This window comes from Fringilla coelebs (assembly GCF_963513975.1).
Source record: "Fringilla coelebs genome assembly, chromosome: 13".
Classification (NCBI taxonomy): Eukaryota; Metazoa; Chordata; class Aves; order Passeriformes; family Fringillidae; genus Fringilla; species Fringilla coelebs.
The window spans coordinates 10026349-10046677 of NC_140039.1; the positions used below are offsets into that span (position 1 = coordinate 10026349).

General features: G+C 38.3%; 1 protein-coding gene across 3 annotated transcripts in view; it reads right to left on the bottom strand.

Moving 5' to 3' along the window:
• Positions 1–3222: 3222 nt before the first annotated feature.
• The window catches only part of ARHGEF3 (Rho guanine nucleotide exchange factor 3), a gene marked incomplete at its 5' end in the record, with an annotated part of 101483 nt that continues 84376 nt past the window's right edge, over positions 3223–20329 (bottom strand). For 2 of the 3 annotated variants that reach the window (XM_084214347.1, XM_084214348.1), the window contains 9 exons: positions 3223–5404; positions 6349–6535; positions 7529–7699; positions 7864–8121; positions 9474–9550; positions 9652–9748; positions 10044–10106; positions 11803–11973; positions 16908–17015. In XM_084214347.1, the coding sequence (XP_084070473.1) occupies positions 5091–5404; positions 6349–6535; positions 7529–7699; positions 7864–8121; positions 9474–9550; positions 9652–9748; positions 10044–10106; positions 11803–11973; positions 16908–17015 (1446 nt within the window). In that variant the 3' untranslated portion in view covers positions 3223–5090. Of the gene's footprint in view, positions 5405–6348; positions 6536–7528; positions 7700–7863; positions 8122–9473; positions 9551–9651; positions 9749–10043; positions 10107–11802; positions 11974–16907; positions 17016–17820; positions 17926–20329 lie in introns of those variants that run through there. The other variant, XM_084214349.1, reaches the window with a different exon arrangement.

Genomic DNA, 20329 nt, shown 5'->3' on the forward strand with positions numbered 1-20329 from the left:
GAATATTACAGATGTGCTGATATATTATTGAAATTATTTTGCTGTGTTTTACATTGCTTAACTAGAATTTCCATATACAAGAAAAAAATGGAAATACCAATCTGGTCCAATTTAAGGCTGTGTTGATGCATTATATATCTCCAATCAGGTCAAACTGCTTTATCAATTTTGAATTGGCTGAGCTGTTAAAATCACTTTCTGACTGTGCATGTCTTCAGTACACAAGCAGTTCAGTTGATTGGTGTTTAGACCATACAACCTCTGAAGTCTTGCTTATTTACCAAACAGAACACAGAGTTTTCCTCATAACTTGCTTTAACAAGATATGTCTTTGCAGAGGTACAGAGGTTTTTTTCCTGCATTAATTAACCTAAGTCTGGGAGAGATCAGAATAAAAATTACCCAGTACTAATTGATAAATGCTCCAGCAATTCCAGATTACTGCACCACACTGGGCATCTTAAATCCCAATAGATATCAAACAGGTGCAAAGAATCCCAGTTCACAAAACAGCAAAAAACCACCAAAGGAAGAGGTTACTTAAATACTCTGAAGTGAAAAAAGAGGTTATAGAATCTGTCACCTTATTCTCTCTCTAGTTTCTGGTTTCTGTGGTTTTTGATACTTGCCAAGCCTTCCACCATGACTCCAGGGCTTGCACAAAGTGGTTTTCCACCTCAGTACCTTTCCACCCCAGTGCAAAGATCCCTTTGATTCTGAAATCAGATTATTTTAACACATTAGTAATACAGATTTAGATCAGATTAAGACCCACAAAGTAAGACAGAAGGGAGGGTTGCATGCTCAAGGAGCAAACTTGGGTGCTTCCTCCAGACATTACTTCAGAATCCTTTTATGAATGCAAATTTAAGAATTTGAAAACGAAATTAGAAATTTGAAATTAATCAATCTAAGTATATAGTTACAATTTAAATAACCACAAATTACTATTTTACTTTCCCTTACTACTGTAATGATGCAAAAAACATCTAATTTCTTCAAAAGCTTAAGGAGCCAATTTTGTGCCAACTAAACTTCAGGTTCCGGGAGATTAAGGATAGAAGAACTGTATAATTAATCTTTCTTCCTAGACCATGCAAAGAGAAGAATCTTTGGAAAATTCAGGAAAAAAACCCCAATTTACACACTTGGAAAGAACTTTAGTATAATTGGCCAGCCATGGAGAAAATATGCCTATGATATTAAAAAATGAGACAAAATGGGACAGTAGTCGACCTGGCTCTGTAAAACCAGGAATTAGTAGCAGAAATTGACCTAGTACATTTTTTTTCCTAACAAATGTGTGATCCTCAGGTAAAAGACTGAAAATATCTACTTGTATTTTTGTAACACTTTCATTTTATTATTAATACATGTAATATCTTAAAATATTTTAAATTTCCTGTAATCAAAATCAGCTGTGAAACTACATTATTTCCAAGAGATGGCAGCACCAACCTGTAGAACACATTACAGTATTTTAAACTCAGTTTCATTAATAAGCATTAAACATGGAAGAGGTGCTCATTCTGGATCTGAAACCCCCTTTTAAAAGGAAACAAATTATCTTCTATGTTTGTGGAACTTGGTTTCAGACTCTGTTAGGTACTGGGAACCAAGATTTGTCTAAGTGCCAGGCAGTGTCAGCATAAAACCTCATTTTTATCAAAAAGTGCATTCCATTAAACTGCTATCTGAAAGTTCTGATTCAGCTTTCAAATTCTGGAAATCCTGTGAAACGTCAAGCGACCTGGCTTCCGCTGTCACAGAAGCATTCCAAAGGCAGACACCCTGGTTCAGGTGGCTCCTGCTAAACAGGAGAAATACTTTTTGTACCCTGCAATTTTGGCCCTATCCTTATCCAGATTCTAGCAACTGTTCTTGGCACTGAGCTTCAAAGATCTCAAACTTACAGTTCCTGGTGTCTCATTACAGACCTTGTGTTCCCGTCGTCATCCTGGCTTTGTTCTTTTCAGAGCTGCAGAGCAAATCTAGGGAAACAAAGGCCACAGATAGTTCAATTTTGTGTTGCAGTCTCAGAGGACCCACACAGTTCCCAGAGTCCCAAGGCCATTCTCTTTGCTTGCCTTTCCTTCTCAGTCAAAACAATTTCTGCTTTTACCTTTATTGCTTTTGGTATACCAGGTCCTTTATAAGGTACAGCTAACACTGACTCCTCATCAGGAGCAGAAGAGCAAACAGATTTGCCACAACAGGATGGATCTGCCCCCTCAGACCACTGACATCCTGCTCTTGAGAGCAGGACAGCTTGTCACTCACCCTTTTCCCTGAGTGGGAGATGCAGAGTGCTCATCCCTCAGGTTTAGAGGAGTGTCTGTATCCCTCTCCTCATTTTGCCATCTCCTCGTGGTGATCCTGGAAGCACTTGACACCTCAGGCTTTTCACTCACTGCCTCTTGCCTCTTCACTGCTGCAACCTCAGACTGCCCTCTGGACACCAGAATTACTGTGACAATCACTTGAACATATTTATGTATATGATTCTTCCTCTTTACTTCACACTCCTAAATTTTACATTTCACCCATCATTTTTGGTATATTTTATTGTCCAAGCCCACCCCTCCACCACCACCCTCCTGCCACAATCAAAAGTCATCCTTCCAAAAGCAGTGGCATTTTAAAAGCGCTAGAACTAAAACAAGCTTACCAAATCCAGCATGATATCAGTATTCTTAACTGGAAAGCTTAATCCTTAGGATGATTTGAAGAGAAAAACCCAGCATCATTAGGATTAGATCAATCAGTAGCTAAGTTCAGGTCAACTGCAAAGCACAACCAAAACACTTGCACTCCAGAATGCTGAACAGTGAGTGGGTGGCTAAATTATAGTAAAAAAATGTAAATGAATCTTATGATATTCCCTGGCTGGTTGAAATACCCCAAAATTAATAATTTCAATTATTAATTGTGACCCACAAGGAATTATGAGAGAGAAATTGATGATAGAACAGTACATTTTTGTTCCACCTACTTACTAAATTAATTATGCCATACAGAACCTTGGGGAATGTGGTGAATTGAGTGTAGTGACTTGTTTCTGTTACTACTGTGCATTTAGAAAATTAGATCCAAATACCACTTTATCAGAAACAAAATACAAGCTTTGGTCAATTACATTAAAGCCTCACTGCATATACCACTGAAATCTTTATGTAGTCTTCTTCCACAACCAAACAAACCAAATAAAAACCAAAATGGTTTAATGTAATTTATTTGAAATGCTTCCAGAAAAGTTTAAGGCCATTAATAAAAAAAGTCAAAACCCACATTCGTTCTTTCTTCTCTACCTGAACATTTTACATGCTTTTTGCTCTTTTTCAACATTTTTGCTTAACAACTTCCCTATGCCTTTTCTTTTGCAGATTTTTCCTTTCATCTTCACTCATTCAGCTCTAAAAATGAAGCAGTTGAAATAAATTACAAAGCCTGAAACAGAAAAGAAAATTGATTTTTTTTTAAAAACTATAAATACAGAAATATGTTCTATAGGGTAAAAATGTCATTTTTTAAAAAATAAAAATACCTTGTTTTATATTGTTTATCATCTTGTCACACTGATTTCTGTAATGCATATCAGCATATATATATGTAAGATAACTAGTAAATTTTATGTAAACTTGTAGAACACAAGAAAAAATATTTTTGGCAATAACTTAGCGGTTTTTCTACTTTTGTTGTTACAAGTACTTCGCACAGGTTATCTTGTGTAATACCAAGAATCATTTAAAATTTGTAATATATCATTTTCATAGCTTGCCATACAGCACTGGCATTATTTCTTACAGTAAGAAATAAAATACTACCCAGGGAATTCCTGAAAAATAACAGGATGATCACTACATGTTTTAGACTGCATTTAAGTGACTCATCTGCTTCTCATCATAATGAGTAGGTTAAATCAGCCACCAGAAAACACAGTAACATTTCCAATTACAGTATGAAATGAAACAAAATGCAACAAAACAAAATGCAACAAAAACTTTTAAAACAAAACTTGAGGAAAGTAAAAAGGATGTAATACATCCTAAAGGACAAAAAATTCCCTTTTTGTTTAAACTCTCTCTACATAATCCCACAGGGTATATATGTAGAGCACCATTTGTATAAAATCATCATTTAGTTTTAAAAACCAACTACATGTAATTGTAAACAGACATTTACAGAAAATTAAATGTTTTAACATTAGCGGTGCTTAAAACCAACAGTGGAGGTCAGTGGAGTGCAAAATGCTGAAGAGGGCCTATTCACAAGCAAAAGCTCCTTTCCATTCTTATTCTGTTTGGGATAAGATATATATATGGCACTGAAAGCAAATTACCAGCTTATTTACAAACATCCAGTATTCTCAGCATTTCATTTAATTCAGTGCTGGCTGTAAAGATTTGGTTGTGGTTTTTTCAGCTGATTATTTTTAGCATTACATTCTTTGAAAAATAAACCATCTTACTATGCTGACCATTTGAAATGTCCAGATTTTAGTAAGTCTGGCTGCTGGATCTTAGGACAGTGCTTCATCTTGAAAAATAAATCCCTAAAGAGTCCCTGGTTTCATGGCCCGCTGCTTGTAGTTCTTGCTGATTTTATACCACAGGAGTTTGGATAGCTTATTGCAAGATAGTTTTCTTTTTTGTTCCAAGAAACTACTTTTTCTTTCCATACCTTTAAGAAAACTTATCTTGAAATTTCATATTAAGTCCACATCTTCAGCTGCCCCCTTGAAAGGGCAAATAAAGTACTTAAAAATTAGGGAAAGGTTATTTATGTAATGCATATATAAACAGTAGTTTAGAGATCTTGTTTACAGCAGGACATTGAGAATAACTGGTCAAGTACCTCTTTCATCCACCTTGGGTGTTTATGGAATATAATCACAGGACACGAGTTGCAAGAGATTCCAGCTTATACAGATGGGCAGTTACAGTACGACACTCACAGGTACAAATACAAGAACTGCATTGACATTGTCACAAAAAATATTCTAAAAGTGCTTCTCCAAATGGTTCCGTGTATGGAATGCAAATACTGTACAGGTAAGAGACAGACTTTCTTCCAGGAGCTGTAAGTTTGTGTCAAACATTGGTTTCTATTTGCTTTTGGCTCTCACAGGAGTTCGTCTGCTCCATGCGCTCGCAGTCGGCGCCGAGCTCGCTGGTGTCCATGCTGCAGTCTGACTCACAGTCCGACTGCTCCATCCGCTCCAGGGCCTCTCCCCGGGGGCTCCGCGCCTCCAGCCCGCCCGCCGGGCCCGCGCACGCTGCCGCCTTCTCCTTGGCCTGCCGGATGCAGTTCAGCCACTGCTGCTTGTTGAAGGAGTCATTGGCTTGGAGAGAGTGAGTCTGGCTTTGGGATCCATTTTTGAAGCTGACTCTAAAGAAGTTTTTGACTGAAAGAAACAATATGTATTAAACCACTGAATGCTTTGGCTGAATGGATTTTATAATCAAAGAATATATTTAAGTAACAAAATCTGCACAATTTTTGCCTTAGGGTCAGACAAGAGCATGTCAGACCAGAGAAAAGCATCTGTGTATCTTCTAGTTTCTGGGAGAAGACCACAGAACACTACAAGCACTTCTAGTGACTTCATATTGCTGGATTAAATCATTTTGGTTCTGCCATGCATGAGCGATCCATAAAGCTTAAGGTGAATCAGCAAGATGAGGGCTCTCCCACACCTCAATGCCTCTCCTCCAACTTCTCTGCAAAGTGAATTTCCAGAACCTTCACTGAATGCAACATCCTTCTGCCAGCCAAAGACTGCCTCATCTTTTCCTTTCACTTCACTAACACAGTGGCTCCATACAAAAACCCCTTGAAGTTTTGACCAGATGAGATTTAAAGGACCCTTGTAATAGAAAAAATATCTTCCATAATATACTTAACCGGAAGGACATAAACATGAATAGCTACAGTCTTGACCCTGAGTACTACAGTATCTGCCAGGTTAAAGAATTATTGAATAGCAATCAGTGTCTCCAGTACAAGGAAAGGCAAAACAGCTCAAGATTTCAAAATACACTTGCTTATAACTTTGCCTTGCAAAGTTTGCAAAACTGCAAACCTTTGCAGTTTTGCCACTATAGTCTGTGTGGCAAAACTGCAGTTCAGTACAGGAGCAGGTGTGTGGAGAAATTCTATTATCAACGTAGTGAGCTTTGAGGAAGAATTTGAGGAAGAAACAACTTAGAACGTAATAAGCTAGTCTGAAACGAAATTCAATATGTTGGATGGAGACAATTTTAGAGAGACTATTCCTATGTCCCATTGGCTGGTATCTCACAGTTCTGATGACCCTGCATGAGCAAACAGAAGAAGCTGTTGCCATACTTCTCTCGTTGTTGCTGAAGGCCCCGCGCAAGGAGCCGCCCAGGCGCACCTCCCCGTCCTGCAGGTCCTCCAGCAGCAGCTCCCGCACGGGAATGGGCTGCCGGTACAGCTGGTAGCACAGCTGCTCGTTCTGGGTCACGGCCCGAGTGATCACCAGCACCTCTTCAAAGAGGAACACGTGCAGTTTCTGTTAAAAGATTCATAGGTAATACAGCGTTATTCCTTTCTTGAAACATCATTAAACCAAATAGAACAAATAAAAGTTCACCAGAAAGATGAAAATCGCCAGTTTCTTCCTGGTAGTTTGGTACTGAACTACCTGCCTGACCTTCATCAGGTGAGCCAGGAAACAGCACCTGTTTATACACCTTTCCCTCTCAGCTGTGTGGTGAAACAGGACCTTTCCACTGTATGCAGAACCATGCTCCATAGAAGCAGTTCCAGAGCTGCAAAAATGCACTCCTTACTTTGTTACTTTCTAAAATAAATTTTCCCCAAGTTTTATCTATTTCCATAAGTGTCATACTTCCATTAGTGTCAGTAAAGAAAAAAAATCTTTTTTCATTGTTTGTCCATTCAAAAGTTCTGTTTAACATTGAGGGGAAAAAAGCTAGGAAAGACTGGGTTCTCTTCTACTAATATAATTTTTTTTTTCCTTTTTAACTGAAAGTTCAGTTTGTGAAACTTAACAGTAATGCAGCATCCCAAAGACTGGAATTCAAAGTATCAAATTTCTCTAGTCAATAAATTAACCTTGATCTCAACAAAGAATCAAATAAAGCATTTTGAATAACCACAGCCTTTGACAAATGTAAAGTTTGTTGGTACATTTTTGTCTATAAAGAACACACATTTTGTGTGTTCTTAATAGACATTAACATCACATTTCTGAAACAGAAATTTAGGGGTTTTCCCTGGAAGTATTGAAATTGATCATATTTACAATTTATGCAGGATAGTTCTAGGCTCCATAAGAGACAGAGATACCTAAAATCTTATCTCCCTATACAGATACTTAATTACTTAAAAAAAAAAAGTGTTATATATAATCATTTATATTTATCAACTTCCTTTATATTAGAGAGTGATGTTTCTCTATGTGTGCTCACAGCTCTTTTAACTGTCGTGCAAAATGAAGATATCTTTTAAAGTTATTTATGACAAAATATTTATTCCTTACCACTCCCCTATTGTTCTTCAGTTCCCCATGACAACACACAGCACGTGAATTATCAATCAATGAATCCCTTTGGCCTTCTTCAAGATAAATAAGTCTCTCTTTGTAATACTGGCATTCAGATTCACCAGTCTTTATGTTGATTTCAGCCACAATGCCCTGAATTATATTTATCTGCAGAAACAATGAAAACACATGAATTTTTCATTACATATCCAATATTCAGCTGCTCATTTCAACATTTATGGTTTTTTATATTTTATATAATTTCCCTTAATTCACTAGTAAGATAGAACTGCTATAATCTCCTAAAAAAACCCAAACCAACAGCAACTCACAGCTTCTTCCAGATGCTGTTGATCTGGATGATCATTTGGTGTGTGTCTTAAAATCTCTCTGAGCAGTAGTGGGTATTTCACCAAACGGCTTCTGGGGATGTCAAGGAAGTTCCAGAGGTCCAGTTTGCGGCTGAAGGGAGACTCCAAGCAGCGCTGCAGGAAATCCTGCACTCTGTGGTCTTGTTTCTTGTGGTCCAATAAAGCTTTGGCTGCTACTTGATTGCTGCAGTAGCTGTCATAGGAGTTCAGGCATGGCAGCTGAGGAAAGAATAAATTATTCTGTAGCTGAAGCAAAGCACAGTTTCCTGCACTGAAAGGTTCAGGTGATTCAGGACATCAGAATTCCTGCTGAGACTCCTTTAGCTGGAGATTTATTCACATGTAATATTTCCAACAAACATAACCTTTACAAGGGTCCTCAGACCATCTTGTTCAACATTTAAGTAATTAGAAGCACTTGCTCATCACTCAGATCCTACAGATCTCTGTTACTTATGCAAAGCATTAAAAATATAAATTACTTAAGACTGAGCACTATTTAGTGCAAACAAAACTAGGCTTTAATTATGAATGGAAATAAAAGCCTAGGAATGAGTACTCCCAAACCTGGCCTTTTTCAGATCAGCAAATTCCTACAATCAAACTTCTGTATTGCTCACAAGAACCTTGACCAAACTAAGATAACAAAACTCTGTCTATCTGTCTGTCTGTCTATCTATCTATCTATCTATCTAAATCTGAAAAAAAACCCTTGACTGTTGATTAGACCAATATGTACACTTACAAAACCTGCTGTATTAACACCCAAAACCGCAAAATCTTTTAAGAAAGGAAATTAGACTTGAATATTTGAACCAAGAGAAGTTCACTGATGTTCAACACACATCAGAAAATATATTTTAAATTACTTAATGCAAAGAAGACATTTACAAATTATTTATCATTAACTATTTTCATTATATTATATTTCATTATATACATTATATAATGCTTCCCTTGCCCATAGGCCACACTTTCACATAGAGCTGCTAAATATCATTACTTAATTCCTTAAAACTTTGACCCTTTTTTTCCCTACTAAATTTCATTAATTACATTTACTTAAAAGCATACTTCTCACATATCTAAAACCAAAAATAACTCTTTCTGATAACAATGAACAATTTTATCAACAAAACTAACAAAAGTTATTTTCAGTATTTATGCTATTGGATGCTAGTGAACATGAACCTATCTACTTTATCTTTTATGAGGCAGCAACATCTCCCTTGTATCCCTATCTGACTTTCCAAGGAAAGCAGAACAGAAACAGGAGGAGATTCTCAAAGGACCTACATAAGAAAAACTCTAGTCTGACTCTTGATTTTTATTTAAAGTATATTAAATAGTGCTCAACTCCTGAACAGCAAAACCTTTAAAACCAATATCCCAGTCTAAATCTTTTCATAGAAAAGACAAAGTATTCTATTGTGTTCCCAAATAGTTGCCTTACATTTTAAAAGTATTTTGAGAATATCTTCTTGACATGTTATAGAAAGGAAATATTCTGAGAAAAACTACATTACAGCTCCAGACTGTAGTCCCAAAATTGGTTATAAACTGTGCCTTACCCAACCCACAAGGATGTGGCCAACATGATCTGTTGATCCATCAGGTTTCCTGACTTCTTGAAGTCGCCTAAGAAGATCTGAGAGTGAATAGAAACAAAGAAGACAAACCTCACTTTAATAAACCTGACTTTAAATCTATCTGCTATAATTATGCAGCCAAAGACTATTAGAGTTTTACCTTCATGCAGAGGAATTAGTGAGTCCAGTGTTCCAAAAATTTGGTTCAGCTCTTGCTCTGTCATTATGGAAAGCTTAAGCATTGGGTCATGATAAGCCTGAAAAGAAAAACAAACATTTGTCGTTTGTTGCTTGCAAAATTAATTATAGAATTTAGTGGTGTCTATAAGTAAGTTTCATAACCATATATTAAACTATCAATTTCATATTTAAAAAGAAAAGGCAGCACACTTAAGTGTTTCAGAAAGAATGGGAAGATTGAAATACGTTTTGGATTTTTTCCTCTTTTACTGTCTTAGCAATTATAAAAAACAAAGATTGTTTTAAATGGGTTATGAGCCAATTAGTACTCTTCGTTGTGGTTTGGTTTTTGGTTTTGTTTCTTAAACAGACCTTTTTTGCCAACTTCAGATCTTCTATCAGGTCTTCTTCTCCCTGGGAAAGTTCAAAGATAGCCTGTAAAAACAGACACAAATATTAGAAAGTATCTTTATTTAATCTATACTCCACTTCTTGGGTTGATGTTATATTCTGACCAGCTGTCTTAACACCATATAACAGCATTTCTCTGCTAAATCTACAGAAATAAAGCTTTATTCCATAATTACAGAATCAAGTGCATTGTTTTTTAAAACAGTTATACCAGAATGTTCATTAAAAGCTTATCTCAAATAGACAAAGAACTTTTTTCCAAAGGGATGTGTCCCCAGATGTAGGAAACTACCTTCATTTTTGTGGTGTTTTGACTTTGATATAGCCACCTATACAATTGCTTGCATAGGAGTTTGTTGTGTTCCATTTTAGCACATGCAGTGGCAGAACTTACAGGGGATTCTACCAAGTAGAAGAGAGATCTTAAAGCATTTCATGGTACTGAGCACTTTATTTTGGTACCAGTTCATTTTTTTGTTACAAAGGCTGAGCTCTAAATAACCAATGGCTGATGTTAGTTACTCCTCTTAAAGCATATCTGAGACTTTAAAGCTGGCAGATTAAAAATAACACCACCCTAATTCACTGGTTTATGAAACCCCCATTGTTATTAACATTTTACCTCCTTAAACTGGGACACAGGAAGAGTTAAGGACATTGTGGGCTGGAATTCCTTGCTTTACAGTCAAAGCTTTCAACCAGTATAAATCATGGAAGCCCATTCCCAGCAGGAGCAGATTGCTGGGGCTCAGGAACACCCATTCCTGCCAGGTTTGCCCTAGTGCAACTCATGGGCAGCAGGTCAGCTGTCCCAGCAACGCACACAGGATGGGAACAAACACACAGCAGAACCTTCCTGCTAAACCTGCTGGGACACAGCTCACTTATTTGGGTTGTAGCAAGGATCCTGGCTCCTGCCCCCACACAGCAGTAACTGCTGTACACTGTGCAAACAGTTTCTACAGTTTAGTTTTCAGTAAGCTGCCTTTGAAGTTCTCAATTACAAATTTATTTCCTATGAATTCCTGTACAATGTTAAAATGTGCACAAGAAATGCTTGACACTACTGTTGTTTGATTTATGACTCAGTCCCTGAAATATTCCCAGGGAGATTGTTACAAGCTTTGTTGGCACTGCTAGAAATTTTTTTAGAAAATAAAAATACCTTGATTCTGAAGGAGCTCTGTGTTAACTATAATATGAACTATTTAGACTTTGTCTTGTCTGATACATTAAAACCCCGTGGCAGGCTTCTGTTGTGCTTTGGAAGACACATCTTTTGATCAGTGTGTCATCTGTCTAGCACTGGAAACTTCCTCAAACACAGTCTTTTCCAAAAGGGAAATGATGGTGCATTTTTGTGTCTGTATCACCTGATGAACACCTGTTCCTGGCACAGCATGCTCACCTCACATTACTAGAACAACAAAATGAAACACCAAAATATCAACCATGACTACAGAAAGTGTCAGACGGAACGTTTGTTCAAGGAATGAGTTGGATTGAACAAAGAAGACATTAAAATCTAATATTGCTTGAGTCATGAAGACTAGAGGTGGAATTCTGCTTCTAGAGCAGATGGTGACACATTTGAATTGCAGGACACCTTCAAGTGCTGCCCCAACGCCTATGAGTATTCCCAACTCTACACTTTAAAGGCAACTTTTGAACGTGAAAGTTATGGTTAAAAAAAACCACATGTCCATATCTACACCTGTACCTCTTGCCTCTTGATTTCCTTGGATGTAAGCATGTGATTGACACAGACATCAAAGGTCTCACTCCAGAGTTTGCTGTCCCTCCTCTTGGTGTTTGCAGGGGGCACATTGCGGGACCACGGCCGCGGGCTGAACAGCTCGGGGCGACTCTCGCTGCGGAAACTGATGGAGCGCTGGGGAGAGACAAGGGGGTTTGTGTTACATCAGCTTCACTTTGCTCATTTCTAAGGTTCAGTACAACTAACAAATGTTCTCTGATCAGTTTTTCCTTTGAACTTCATAGCAACACTTCGTACCAGGAACGCAAGAGAAATTATTTCAATACATTCTCATGGAAGGGCAGGGCCTCCATTCCTGCAGTGAACTCTGTCCATGTCCTGTCCTCAACGTGTACAAAACTGCTGCAATGCATTCCCATACAAGAGGCACCAAGAGTGTACTAAGGGGAAAATGCAGAATGGTGCAGAACACTAAACTAACAGAACTGATCAAATACAGAATTTCAGTTCAGTGAGCAGACAGGAATTACTTGTACATTTCACTTCTGCTTCACCACAAATTTAGAATTAATGCAAATATTAGACACTCTAGCACTGCCTACCAGCATCTCTGTATCTACTATGTGGTCTGGTCCTAAACTTCAATAAAGCCAGTTTGAATTTTAAGAGAGACTTGAGAGTTCTAATTGCCTGTAAACTCTTAGAAGGACTTCAGGCTAAGGATGGATACTTTATGCTCTTACTATTCTATTTTGAAAAGCTTTCTTTTTCACTTCATTAAAATGCAAGGCTTCTTTTTGAGGTCATACCTCTGAAATGCTTAAACTATCTCACATAGCTGAAATACTCTACATTTTTATTGTTATTTAAAACCTGCCTTACATAACAAAATCATCTTTCAATTGCCTTGGGTAAAAATATTTAAAACAAAATAAATTCTCTCAATTTCCAGTTTGAAAGCAGCAAATACAAAGGACAATATTTGAAATTCTTCTCTTATGATAAGAGCCCATGAAATGCAAACAGAGCCTATAAATACTGTGTTTTTACCATATCAGAAGACATGATATAAATAAGAAACCTGTCCTTTAACAGAAGCCATTCTGAGTTGTACTTGGAATTTATAAAGACCTTAAAAACAAACACACACACACACCCCCTCAAAACTTTGCAAGTCAGGTGCTAGTCTTCCTTCAAGAGTTAAGAAGATAAAGAAACACACGTGAAATTACATGCTTAATTGCACTTGTTATAATGAGGAATCATGGAGCAAACTCAAATTAGGCACTATTTTGGGAAAAGTGACCTTTCACATGCACTGACAGAATGTTCCTCCCTGTTGCAGGAAAACACTCTATACAATTCTCCACAGCCCTAAATTGTCCTCATTGGGCAGAAGGGGCACAAAGAGGCTAAAAGACTCAAAATGAAACCAAACTCCCCAAAATCCTGCTTGCTTAGCATCCTTGCTACCTAGACACAATGAGTATATATTTAATTGATTCTCTAATCCATCAGCCTTTTCATAAACCATACAAAGTGTACCTTGCTTAATAAGGGACACAGAACTGAGGTTATTTATTAGTGGAATACAGCCCTAAATTGAAGTTCTACCAAAAATTTCTAAAAATAAATTTGAAGATACTCTGATGCTATCTTTGCTTTGTACTTGTCAAGAAGGAAAAATTTTAAAAAACCAAAACAATCAGGCATGTGATAGAATCCCATGAAGGAACTGCAGGAATGTCACAAGAGCATTTCTACATCTCCAGTCTTTTAAAAATATTTTCCTATAAGGATGTTTCTGGCTTCTTTAAAAAACATGTCCCACACACTGCTTAAAAATTATGGCCTTGTGGGATGATTAAAATTTTCGTGTAATTCCAAAAACTAAAGGAGCTGGGGAAAAAAATCCATCCACAGCCCCTCATTTTGTTTACCATATTTCTCTTGTGGCAACAGATTTCCCTGGCTGTTATAAGACTGTTTCTTGAAGGGTCTATGTGTTACTACTGTTAATCAATGCAATTGAGATCCCTTAATTAGAGCTGCAGTAAAACAAACAACTTCATATACTGGGCAAAGGCCACTACTGATCAAAGCTGTGGCATTCAGAACTGATATTAAAAACAATTTCCTTCTTGAGGATTTTTAGAAATTTTTGGTGTCCTAAGACAGAAAAAAGTAATTTGGACTCCCTCCTTAAATTCAAGACACACTGATTAAAATGGAACTTGCAGAGGAAGCCAGCCAGACTTCAGTTTCTTTCTTCAGCATTTGCTGGATTTCTTTTTCTGATCTTATTTTCTGCTTTAAGCCAAACAGCACAGCTGTGCATAAGACCAGGCAGATCATCACAATCATTGGTGTAGCTTGATGGAGACTGGAAATACAGCTAAATAAACTGCCTTCCCAGGTGGGTTAACAGGTAAGAATACCTGCTTGGCATTGGGTCTCCTGCAGGTGCACTGAGTGTCACTGCCAGAGATGAAACTAACAGCATTTTATTAGTCAGCTGCTCTACACTGCCCTACATGACAGGAACACAATGACTACAAATAGTCAATAACAAACAAACAAACCAGCAAAAAAAACCAAAAAGAAGGCTCAGAAAGAAAACCTGAAAGACTTAAAATATTTTTTACTTGGAATCCTTATGAAAAAAGTATTGAAAATAAGTGGAAAAATTGGAATAAAGTGAAGTATACACCAAAAAAATCAAATACTTCTATAATCAATAAAATATGCAAAACGTAAAAAGTAACCAAGAACATATCTTAAAAAAAACTACACAAATCCCAGACAGAAGTTTTTTTTCCTCGTGCTAAAAGTCCACTAATGTCAAGTGGAAGTCACATGTACAGAGATAAGGAAAATGATACACAATAAGTTTTTTTTTTTTCTCCTGCATGTATCTTCCATTTAGAAGAATATCTAAAAAGGTTTGTTTGAAATACCATAAAGGAATCTCAATTTTCTAACTCATTTTACTGATGCAGTTGGAGTGGTCTTTTTAGATGGATGTTCTGTTGACTTTGTTTTGTTTTCTTCCAGGGGAAGAAGTTGTTTGTTCTGCATGTTGTGGTGATGACAGAAGTTTTCTTCATTTTACAGACACAGAACATCTAGCAGCAATGCAAGAAGAAACATGGGTTTTGACTGAAATAGCAATGAAAATACATAAAAGTTCACTCAGTTAGAAAAATCAACATTTTTTTTCTTTTTTACAGGAGATCACATGATGAAAAGAAACCTATACTGTTCCCAAGACACAGTGACAGCTGTGTCAAAACATAATGAAGTGAAATAGCTACATGTACTTCCCAGAATGTTTCTAAGTAATTCCAAGAGGGACGCCTGAGCACAAGGTCAGTCTTTTTTGTCCCTGCTCTATAGCTATTGAGAAATTCAGAAACATCAATTTACAGCTGGGACATCACCAGCAGGATCTGGAGAACACAGAAGCTGATTTCTCATCCCAGCTCCTTCAAGCACACAGTTAGAGGGGATGGTAAAAATAACATCACTGTTTCATCTGCTAATTAAAATATATTCTTATGGGCAGTATGAGCAGAGCAAAACAGAAATGCTTGCAACAGTAGGACTTGCAACAAAGCTGTTATTTTCCATCCTATTTTTGACAAAGTTTACTCTGAAATACATTAATATAGTTCTCATTTTGGGAAGCTGCCACTGCATACATAAAAGGATAGTTGTTTTGGTTAGTCTGAAACAACTTTATTAAATGCAATATTGTTCTGGGCACTGCATTGTGCAGTCCCAGAGGCTTTCACTGCAGAACAATAGCACAGGTACCTAAATGAGGCCAACAGCTGCCTAAGGCTGTGGAAAGGGAAGCACCCTGCTCAGCAGCAGTTTGGCCAAAAACTAAATCCTTTTCCACACTCCTCACAAGTGGAACTGATGTGGCCCCTCCAGAGCAGAGCCAGTTTCCCCTGGAGGCAGACTGGCAGACTCTGCAGGAGATTCACAGAGCCCAGGGGATTCAGGGAGCTCTGCTCCAGTCACGCAGACCTCACCTGCACCGAGCCAGGCAGGGGATCAGACATTTGGCTGATCCTCCAACCCCGAGCAGAAATCTGCACTTTCAACATCACAGGAACCAAAGACAGGAAAACCAATGTCAGAAAACCCTGTAATATCAATTTTCTAGGTAATTACAACTACAGAAAAATTGAGTTCTTTCCCATGACCTTTTATTTCTCGATAGACTCTGAAGTTTTATTTCTTTCCATCTTAACAGGTAACTTCAGTAAAGCTCTAATTTAGGTAATTTTGATTAAGGAACATTTCTAACACATTCAAGTTCCTTTTACAGTTCCTCTCAAAGAAATTAAGCTTGTTAAATAATTATCTTTAGATCTTTGACATGCCTTCTTACATAAACTCTTTCAAAGAGGAAACAGTGGCTTTCTGAGCCAGACCCCAAGCAGTGCTGCAGCTCCCTGCTGTCACTGCAACTAGGAGTTGGGCACCCCAATACTTTGCCATCTCTAGGTCTGGAGGCACAAATGCTTTATAAACTAAAGTTTCATTAGTCTCCAAGTATGTACAATATTACATTCCTAATCTGTAACATAGAAACTGTATTTAAAATTTGCTAGCTCTTTATTAATTTTCATCAGAAAATGACTTGGAAATTTCCGATTATTCACTAACTCTTTTGTTTAGCTAAGGTCAAAGTTCACTCTACAGGAGGAAATTTAGCAACTGACCAACTATACCAAAAATAACACTTTCAAGGAAACCAACCAACATTAAGAAAACACATTATGGAATATTCTCTTCATCAAATTTTAAAAGCAACAGTAATCCTTTAGCAAACTATTTTTATATGCTACTGGTGCAATACTTTTCTTCCTGGTAAGTGAAAAACATTAAAGAGAGAAGTGGTTTTTTTGAGGTGAGAGTTGAGAGTTTTAAGCTGAGTGACCTTGTGGTGACAAGGTGCCTAAGCCTGTTTGGCACATTGCAGTAGTGGGTGCCTGTGTGCATCCCTGCTGCAGGAAGGCAGCTGCAGCTGAGTGGGAGCACAGGAGCTGCAGCTGAGGGGGAGCAGCAGCAGCAGCAGGAGGTGCTGCCCTTACCTGCAGGGTCTGGCTGAAGCGCTTCAGCGGAGTGGCTCGCACAGGGGGGATGAGGTTGGCCAGGGATGTGACTCTGGAAAGAGGCTTGACCCGTTTGTTACTGGGCTCCTGCAGCACAGGGAGGAGGAAGGAAAGGAAAAAAAGTCAGCAGAGTGTGAGCATAATCAGGTAAAGATTGCTCACAGTTCTGCTGATTTTCCTAAGAAGGCATTTGTAGCAAGAGTGTTTGCAAACCTGGTCTATCATTAGGGCAGTAAATAAACAAAAGCAGTTTCAAATGCTGACAGTGACAGATTGCTCTTGGCTGGTACATACAGGTCCTGGAAACAGCTGAAAAATGTAATGATGGAGAAGCTGCCATGGCCAGGAACAGGGGAAGGGTGGCAAAGAAAGAGAAAATAATTTGATAGTTTTTACTCATTCTTAGCAGAAAAAATTTCAGCAGTACTCTGCAGCTAATGCACATTATGATAATCTCACTGAAAGGAATGCTTTCAAATATAAACAATTCTGTGTGTGCTTTTGCTTCTGGCACTGTCAGCATGTGACTCTATTCAGTTAAATGTATTTTATTCCAGAATATAAAATTTAGACAGAAATCATTAACTCTTATTGTCTCTGAATGCATGTTATGAAAATACATATACAGACAAACACATTAATAACATGCTTACATACACCTATTTTCTGCATAAAATATAAAGGAAAATTAACAAAATCTACTGTAAAGTACTCAATTCAACATTGTCCTTCTCATCTATATTTTAACAGCACAACAGCACCCAAAGTAACCCATGTATAACCAAAATAATATACCAATTGTCCTGCATATATATTTTAAAAAAATAACAAACATAAAACAAAAACCATAAATTTTAACACAGAAAAAAGTGATTATAAAAATAGAAGTTACCCTTGGCTTCCTAACCTCCATCTGACATTTAATGGATCTCGAACAGCACATGCAAAAGGCAACAGAAAAAGAGCCAAACCTTCCAAGTGAAGTTAAAAACCCCATCCAACACCATATTTCAAGGACATCCCAATGCAGTTCATCTTTCTTTTTCAGCCATGCTTATAAAGTTTGTGTAGGTTTGCTATGCCTCCAATTGTCTGGACATAGCTTTAAGAAAATGAAGCATGCCTATATTCCTTTTCTTAATATAAAGAAATATAAATCCTTCTGGAAATAATGCAGATTTGTCATCCTTCTTGATACCAAATAATAAATCTCTGCAGCGATGACCACCATCTGTATTACTGGCAAGAAAAATTCTCTTCCATTAGTGCAACAAGAGAGGAAAGGTGAGAAGCAGCTACATATTTAATTTACTTCTCAGCAGGCAGACCTAGAAATCCATAAAAGCCAGCTGAGATGAGCGACAAAGTGTTTAACCCTCTAGCAAAAATAATGTATTCCATCACACATGACACCTGGCATTAAAGAACCGTAGCAGTCTAAAGCAAGTTAAATCTTTATCTTCATCACTGCACTGTTACTCATAACCCTTCCTTTTCAGCAACCATGTCTGTGAGGCAGGTTTCAGAAGGAGCATTTTTACGTCATTGCAGCACTCGCATGCTTATATACTCACTCCTCTCCAGCAGCAGCATCCCACCCCCTCCTCCACCCCCCAAAAGAGAGGGAAAACCTTTGAGATTCCAGTGCAATTCTCTTCTAACTGGTGGCACAAGCATGAGCTGTTTGTGCCTATTCTGAGGGCTGGTGCCCAGAGCAGAGCCCCTGGCAGGGCCAGCTGGTCAGGAAGGTGCTGCACTGCAGTGCAGGGACACAGAGCCCCGGGCAGTGCCAGCAGCACAGCCTGTGCCAGCAGCTCTGCCTCAGCAGCACGGGCACTCAGACACCAGCACCCCAGCCCTACTGCAAAACCTGGAAATGAACATTGTATGGACTTGCCAGGAGATAGGGAGAGGAGGATTAGGATTAATAGAAATTATTGCTCCTTCTTTATGCTCTATCCCTTCTGGTATCCATTGCCCTCATCCATTTCAAGGAGAAAAGTGATAAGGCAGTAGAATATTTACTAATGTTCATGTTGCCAAACCTCACTGAAAACAAACTGATTTTAAAGATGAACTCCAAGCAGAGTTTCAGCCACCATCAAACACCATTAAGATCTTGTGAAACCTCTTGCTTGGAGCCACTAGAGGCCAGCTGCTCCCCCAGCAGGCAAAGCCAAGTCAGGTAACTGCAGTCCTGCCCTTCTGTGCAGCACCCCACCTTGAATTCCTCATGCAATCTATCGTGTTCTGATTTCACATGGAAAATTCTGACCAGAATCAGAACAGTTAAATATGCAGTCCAAACTGAGAATCCAATTCTATGGAAAGAAATCAGCATTATTACAGGATTCTCTCAAATAACATTACTACAGATAACTTCAGAAGCCTGAGACTTTACACCTTTACCAATGAGTTCTAAAAGAAAATCTTGTTAATCACAAGTTCTTAAGTATGAGGAAAGCTTTTCTGAATACTTACAACATGATTTTCCCCTTCACTAGAAACTGTGTGGTAGGTTAAGACGCTGAGCTGGAAGTGAAAACTCATCAAATCTTAGTGTTCCAGGTGTCATTTTATTCAGAGAAGTCTCACAACAAAAGCCATCAGCACTTCTACTGTGTCACCCTTTCTACTGTAGCAAAATGAAGTTTGTACAAATAAGGCTTTGACTGTGCAATGAAAATACAGCACTACCAGAGCAATCCTAAAACTGCCAGACATTAATGCTGAAACTGCTGCACATTTGATCACAGGATTTCTGCTGTATTGTCTACATCCATTCTGCCTCTGCCTCCCCTCTCATCAGCACCCTCATTCTCAAGCTGTGTCACCTCTCCAAACCAGCAGAGGAGCTGAACAAACTACTGAGACCAACAATCTGCAGAGGAAAAAATTCCACAGTGAAGGGCAAGTTCTGAACAGGTGGGTGTTTGTCTCACCAAGGACTCTGCTCATCACAGCCAACAACACAAATGGAAAGAGGTGACTCCAGGAACTGTTCTGCTTTACCCAGAGATACTGACCAGAATCTGCACTTGCACATTAGTCCAACATGTTCATTATCTCACTAATTTGTCTCTGAAGACTCTCCAGTTTTCCAGTTAACCAGAAGTCCCACAGCCATAAAACCCTCTGGGGTATGAATCTTGACCAGTGTCTGCCCAGCACGAGGAGGCTCCATGAGGACACACTGCACTGGTGGAATGAACACCAGACTCCAGGCTGTCCTCAGAGCTGCCAAAGGCATCCCTACTCTTCTTCTCCTGCCTCCCCCTCACAGCTCTGGGAACTTGGAGGGGATCAAGAGAGAGGATTTAGGGACTGGATCCACTGCAACAACCATCACCTGTCCTGACTGGGAAGCAGGCCAAGTTATCACAAAAAAATTCAGGAGTTAC